The following is a 7,675-nucleotide window of genomic DNA, read 5'->3' as shown; positions in this document are numbered from 1 at the left end:
GCATGACTCTGAGAAGACGAACCACCAAGCGACTGCGACTGACTATACGTTTGAATGAAATTGTCAAAACGTGGGTTAAATATTTGGGCACGTTGTTCAGGCGTCAAATTACCCCCCCAAGTGGCACGCATAGCTGAGAATATATCTGCCACAGTGCTCATCATTTCAGTAGTTGGTTGGGGAGGCACCGTTGATTGAGTTTGAGGGATTGGTTTCTTTCCTTTGCCCTTGAGCCTTTTACCCACGCCTCTTTGTTAGTCAGATCTTTGGCCTAGAACTGTTTCCATAACGTCAAACTGATAACCAGTATCAGATTCAGATTCAGTCCCAGTATCGCTCTGGGATTGTCGTTCCAGTCGCTTCCTATCAAGCTCCTTGATCAGTTCCTCCTATTCAAATCAAAATTATTAGAATATGTAATTAATATAAAATATAAATTTTAATAATAAATCATTTTAATCACTTACATAATCTTTTGCAGCTAATTCATTAACGAAAGTTCCAGATGGTTTTTTCAGATGGATCTCCTTCCATGCTTCAACTACATGCTCTCCAGGAGGACCCCCCTATACAAATATAAACAATTAAATTAGTTTATTATAAGAAAGAAATATTATTAACTATTAAAGAATTTTTTTTTATGAAACATTTAAAAATTAAAGAATTAATACATATCATTCCGTGGCGTATGGACGCCAACGATTTTGTGCCTTGCGTTGTTGGATATTTCAGTAGTTGCCGATTCGATTTATTTTTAGTTGAACGATTCAAAAATGCCTCGCTAACGAACAATTCGCAAACCGGTTTCCAAGTCTCGGTATTCAAGTAGTCAGGGGGGAATTTGAGCACTGTGTCCCAATCTTCTGGTTTTTTGTAATGTTGTTTGAAATGCTTGTGTCTGAGTGTCTTTCGCTCACTATACCGCTCCGCCATCACCGAATATAAAGTCCCCATAAGTAGGTCTCGATGGGGATTCCCATCGATATCAAAGTAGTACTATGTAATAAAAGTAATTTAAAGTTATGTTAATTTATAAATGAGGACATAAAATTATTACAACTTTTAATAATTAAAAATTACTCACTCTAATTCGATTGAGCACTTGATCCTTGTATTGTTGGGGTACATCAGAAAAATTTAGATGACCACCCGGGCACAACATGCTTACTTGTTGGCCAAGAAATCGAATATAATTGCTTGCTTCAGTGCCAACAACTTTCCCTGTTTCAAGATCTACCTCCACCGGTAAGGGCTTACCAGCATCTCTCCTTTTTTTTCCGAGATTAGCGTTTGCGGCAACCCCACGACCCTTTCTGACGGGAGGTGGAACTATATATATTCGAGGGAAAAATAATTATATTAGTAAATCATACATTCACTATTTATATTCAGAACAATTGTAGATTTGAAAAAATATGAAACCTGCTTCGCAAGACGACGGTACCCTAGAAGGATCAGGGGGATCCCTGCCATCACCATCCCCACCGTGGTATGTCGCTAACGTAGCTGACATTTTACTTTACTTTGAAGACGGAAAAAAATGTAAGAATTCACAAATGTGAAACACATAATTGAAATATCACACAAATGTTAATGCGAAAGAAATAAAATAGTCCTTTAATTGTAAAAAATTTAAGTAACAAATGTTTACAAAATAAAAGTTACACTGAAGAATCACTATCATTTCCATCATTCACTAAGTTTACATTTTCATCCTCCACATGTTCAACTAGTAAATCATCTACTTCTTCAGCAACATAATTTTCATCAAGTTCATTATTCTCTATCTCAGAATCCACTAACTGATCGGATGATTCAACAATTACTGGAGGTTCATTCGATTGCATAATCAACTCTCCAAGATCAACCGTCAACACAAAATTGGCAGAGTTAGAATCACTAACAACATCTACATCAGTCTCATCTTCGTTGTCAGTAATGTCCCAAATTTGTCGATGGCTAATATCTTCAACAACCTTCCAATCGCGACCTCTGAGTGGATCTTCAAGATAGAAAACTTGCTTCGCCTAGTTAGCAAGGATGCACGGTTCATCTTGATACCAATATCCACGAGTATTTATACTAGTTATATTATTTTCAGTGATTGTCTTCTTTCTTAATGGATTAGTGTTATACCATTTACATTCAAACAATGACACTGTATATGCACCAGTATAAGATATAGTGATTACATCTTCAAGTGTGTCGTAATAATTAAACCCTTCAGTTCCAACAACAGTAACACCACTATTTTGTGTCTTCCGCTTTTGGTCTCGCTTTGATGCAATAAACCGAACACCATTCACTACACAACCTTCGTAAAATGTTGCTAAGTAATCGGACCCTGAAGCGAGAGCGAGTAACTCATCACCATTTTGTAAAGTTCCAAGCTTGTGCAACTCATATATCTAAATACATAAAATGTATTAATATGAGAGGAATATAAATGATTGAATTAAAACTTTACAATTTTGTCGTTATACCTTCTTATGAAACCACGGACGGAAAGTTTGCCTATGCAAGACATCGTGATTACCATTAGGATATTCATGCCTGATCTTGTCCAAATATTCACTGTAAAGTATGATAATGTCAAGATACGATAGAGGGAGATAGAAAATAAAAACTAAAAATTTAATAAAATAATTTATAAAAATGTAACAAACTTACTCCAAGTAAGCTTGGATTTCAGGAGAATTTTGAAGAATGTACCACTCAGCTTTTTCACGACTGATATGATCAAGAGGCTTGATAAGTCCGCTAGTTAAAGGACGAGATTGAGAATTAAAAACTGAGAGATAGCGACAAACAGAAGGCGCATCTTCATTTCGATCAAGCCGATTAAATCTTGTTTCACACCCTTTAAAGTACATTGAACAAAAGGTTACTGCCTCATCAGCAACATAACCTTCTGCAATTGACCCTTCAGGACGTGCCTTATTTCCCACATAATTCTTCAATTTTTTCATGTACCTTTCAAAAGGATACATCCATCTCATAAAGACCGGGCCACCCAATATCGCTTCTTCAGGCAAATGCAATACCAAGTGTATCATTATGTCAAAAAAAGCTGGAGAAAAAATCAATTCCATCTTGCACAATAACAGAATTAAATTATTTTGAGCATCCTCCATATCTTTTACATTTAGAGTTCTAGAGCATAACTGTCGAAAAAAAATTACACAGCTGAGTAATAGTTGTTGCAGTGTCACGAGGTAGAAATTTACGGACACCAACCGCTATTACTCGCTGCATAATGACATGACAATCGTGGGATTTTAACCCAATAATGTTAGACTCATCTGGAGAAACTTTGCTCTTTAAATTTGAACAGAAGCCATCGGGAAACTTTATTCCTTTAACAAACTGACAAAAAAAGTTGTCTTTTCTCACGAGTCAAAACATAAGGAGCATGCCGTTTCATTAGCCTCCCATTCCCATCTTCATAAATCCACAACGATTCCCTAATACCCATCTTCTTTAAATCATGGCGCGCATTGGTTGTGTCCTTTGATTTATCATTATCCAAGATGGTTCCTAGGAGACTATCACACACATTCTTCTCAACATGCATCACATCAATGTTGTGTTTTAAAATATTCGTGCTCCAATACTCCAACTCGTAGAAAATACTTTTTTTCCTCCAATTACAATTTTCTGCAACTCTTCTACGTTTCACGCCCCCAAAATTTTCATGATGTCCGGGAATTTGGGGTTCGAGAGCATTAACTTGTGATAATATTTCTTCACAAGTAAATCGTCTTGGAGGAGGTCTTCTTTCAACTTTACCATCAAATCGAGTATCCCTTCTCATTGCATGGTTACTTGGCAAGAACCTTCGATGACCAACATATGATGTCTTCCCGATCACTCGAATGGACGTCGTGTCTTCATTACAAGTAGGGCAAGCTTTGTAACCTTGACCACTCCACCCAGACAAGCTACTACGAGCAGGAAAATCATTCACTGTCCACAAAAGCGCAGCACGCATGGTGAACTTCGAGTTGGTCGAACTATCTCTCGTTGCTACCCCATTATTCCACAACTCCTTTAATTCATCCACCAAAGGTCTTAAAAATATATCCATGTCTTTACCTGGAGATTTTGCACCAGGAATTAGGGTAGAGAGCAAAAAATAATTATCTTTCATACATAACCAAGGTGGTAGATTATAGTTAGCCAACACCACTGGCCACATGCTGTATGCAAGACTCATGTTGCCAAATGGATTAAATCCATCGGCTAACCCAAGTCGAACATTTCTTGGGTCCCTTGCAAACTCGGGATGTTTTGCATCAAAGTCTTTCCAAGCTAAACCATCGACCGGGTGTCGCAACACCCCATCATCTTTTGATTTTCCAGTATGATGCCATATCATGCTTTTCGCTGTAATCCTCGAACTATATAATCTTTTAAGTCGAGGTGTTAACGGAAAGTATCGCATGACTTTGCAAGGAACTTTTTTTCCTTTCCCGTTCTCGGAAGTAACCCAACGACTAGTTCCGCAAACTGGACAAGCCTCCTTGGATGCATTTTCCTTATAAAATAAGCAACAATTATACAAACAGACATCGATATTATCATAACCCAAGCCTAATTTCTTCAATCTCTTTTTTGCCTCGTAGTAAGTTGATGGAATATTATTTTCCTTCGGAAACACAAACTTTAAAAGCTTCAATAATTCTTCAAAGATGTTATTAGGAATTTTTCCCCTAACTTTTAAATGCAATAGCTTTGCTAAAAAGTTAAGAGATGAAATCCAATCACAACCGGGATACAATTCAGCTTCAATTTCCTCAAATAAGTCATCAAATTGTGGGTTTGTGGTTGGTTGTTCATCTTCTCCTTGTGGTTCCTCAGTTGTCGAGGGAAAGAAGTCTTCTAAAATAGGAATCATTTCATCCTCTGATTCAACATCGGCAACTGCTACATCAACGACGGCATCCTCAGGCTCCCCGTGATAAATCCATTTCTCATATCCTTGCATAAAACCTCGATCAAATACGTGTGCTCTAACCCTATCTATTTTTTCAAACCTACTATTTATACATCTCACACAAGGACATCGTATTCGTCCATCACAATCCTTATGTTCTGATGTCATTGCTAAAAAGGCTTGTAGACCATTCCAAAATTCATGGCAACCACGATTTCTGATTTTGGTACAAGACTTATCGATTGTCGCCATCTACAATTTCGACGACAAATGAAGTATTAAATATTTAAATTTTTGTAAAGTCTTATGAAATTTTATGAGTACAAATTTTATGATATATTTTTAAATATAATTATAAATATGAATTATTATTGTCCTTTACTATTAATTTTTAAATTTTTGTAAAGTCTTATGAAATTTTATGAGTACAAAAGTTATAATATATTTTTTTAAATATAATTATAAATATGAATTATTATTGTTCTTTATTATTAATTTTTAAATTTTTGTAAAGTCTTATGAAATTTTATGAATACAAATTTTATGATATAATTTTAAATATAATTATAAATATGAATTATTATTGTTCTTTATTATTAATTTTTAAATTTTTGTAAAGTCTTATGAAATTTTATGAGTACAAGTTTTATGATATATTTTTAAATATAATTATAAATATGAATTATTATTGTTCTTTATTATTATTAATTTTTAAATTTTTGTGTTATTTTTATTATTCATAAAAAAATAAATTTATTTTCTAAATTTAAATAAATATAAAATAATTAAATTTTAAATGAATTATTATTTTTTAAAACTTAAAATTAGTTATCAAAATTTAAACTAATTATATTATAAAAAAATTCATTTTACATATTACACTATAAAAATTCATTAAATTACTAAATTTTTAATTTTTAATTTTTAAATTTTCGAATTATTTATCATTTATATAAAAATAAATTTATTTTCTAAATTAAAATAAATATAAAATAATTAATTTTTACCACCTTAAAAATACATAAATTTCCATTAACATATTTTTTCTTAAAAACTTACATAAAAATTTAATAATTTAATTACAATTTTTATTAAAATTAAAAAAATTATTTTTATTTAACTTTTTAATTTTCAATATTCAAATTTTTATGTAATATTATACTTTTTTAATTTTTTTCATTATTTTTATTTTTCTTTATTTAAAAAATAATAAATTACAAATTTTAACACCTAAAATTATACCAAGTAATTTTTTAACTATCCTAATTTTATTATGATAATACTAGATATTAAACATACCCGATAAAATAAATTAAATCAAATAAAAATTATAATATAACAACAAAAATAACAAAAATAAATACTTTTAATTCCAACAAATAAATTAAAAAAGTAAAAAAAATTACAACAATAAAATAAATATATAAATTTTACAAAATATATTTATTTAGTATATTCACTCACTAAAATTACATATATTAAATTTACATATATATAAACATAAAAAACATATATTATATATATAATATACAAAAAAAAATACATTACATTTTAAAAATATATCTCATTAATATATATATATACAGTGAAAATATATACAAATATAAAACAATTAATATACAAATAAAATATATTAATCCCCAAATAAAACATAAAAAATATATATACAGTGAATATATATATACAGAAATATATATATAGTTAATATATAAATAAATAAAATAATAAATACTTAAATAAATTATATAAATACACAGAAAATATATATATCAATTAATATATATATATAAATATATTTATATATAAATAAATATATATATACAGAAATATATATACAGTTAATATATAAATAAATAAAATAATAAATACCCAAATAAATATATATATAAATAAAATATATATATATATACAAAAAATAAAAAATTAATACCCAAACAATATATACATATACACATATTATTAATTATACACCCAAATACACAATATACATATACAGATCTATCACAAAAACAAAAAAAAATCCGATCTAAACATAAATATATACCCAGATTATAAATCAAAATGTGCATACAAATACAAATCTAAAACCTAAAACTATAAGATTACAATATGCATACAAATACAAATACCCAGATTATAAGATTAAAAAAAAAAAACATACTAAAAAGCGTCGGGAGTGTGTGGGGATGTACTGTTGGTGCGTCGGGATGGTGGTGCGCCGGGGTGGTGGTGCGCCGAGTGGGGTGCTTCGGGGGTGGGGCTGATGGTGGGGAAGGATCGGATTTGGGGGGAAGAGGGGTTAAAGGGTTTTGAATTTTGAAATTGGAAGAAAAATTGGAGAAGTGGGGCTGATGGGGGTATTTATAATATGTGTAGCGGCGGACTATTAGCGGCGGGAGTCCGCCGCTAATAGTATTTTTTTTTATTTTTTAATACTATTAGCGGCGGACCCCCGCCGCTAATAGTCCGCCGCTAATAGTTTGAAATACATGAGCGGGAATTATCCCGCCCATTTATTAGCGGCGGGGTCCGCCGCTAATACTAATAGCGGCGGACCAATAGCAGCGGGCCCGCCGCTATTAGTATTAGCGGCGGAGCAATTGCGGAGGACTGCCCGCCGCTAATGCTATTCAAAAAAAAAAAATTGGCCAACTATTAGCGGCGGACCCCACCCTCCGCCGCTAATACCCCTCTTATTAGCGGCGGAGAGGGCCCGCCGCTAATAACTCCGCCGCTATT

At 32.1% G+C, this 7,675-nt stretch overlaps 1 protein-coding gene across 1 annotated transcript; it reads right to left on the bottom strand.

Moving 5' to 3' along the window:
• Nucleotides 1–3,358: 3,358 nt before the first annotated feature.
• Nucleotides 3,359–5,188, bottom strand: LOC133038271 (uncharacterized). The gene has a single exon (XM_061116364.1). It carries the CDS (start codon nucleotides 5,186–5,188, stop codon nucleotides 3,359–3,361), a length of 1,830 nt encoding a protein of 609 aa, XP_060972347.1.
• Nucleotides 5,189–7,675: the final 2,487 nt, after the last annotated feature.

The sequence above is a fragment of the Cannabis sativa genome, chromosome 5 (assembly GCF_029168945.1).
Source record: "Cannabis sativa cultivar Pink pepper isolate KNU-18-1 chromosome 5, ASM2916894v1, whole genome shotgun sequence".
Lineage (NCBI taxonomy): Eukaryota > Viridiplantae > Streptophyta > Magnoliopsida > Rosales > Cannabaceae > Cannabis > Cannabis sativa.
This window is presented reverse-complemented; position numbering and strand designations above follow the sequence as displayed.

Bases quoted from the DNA above. Each gene is read 5' to 3' on its own strand.
- LOC133038271 (XM_061116364.1), bottom strand. From the start codon at position 5,188: ATGGCGACAATCGATAAGTCTTGTACCAAAATCAGAAATCGTGGTTGC.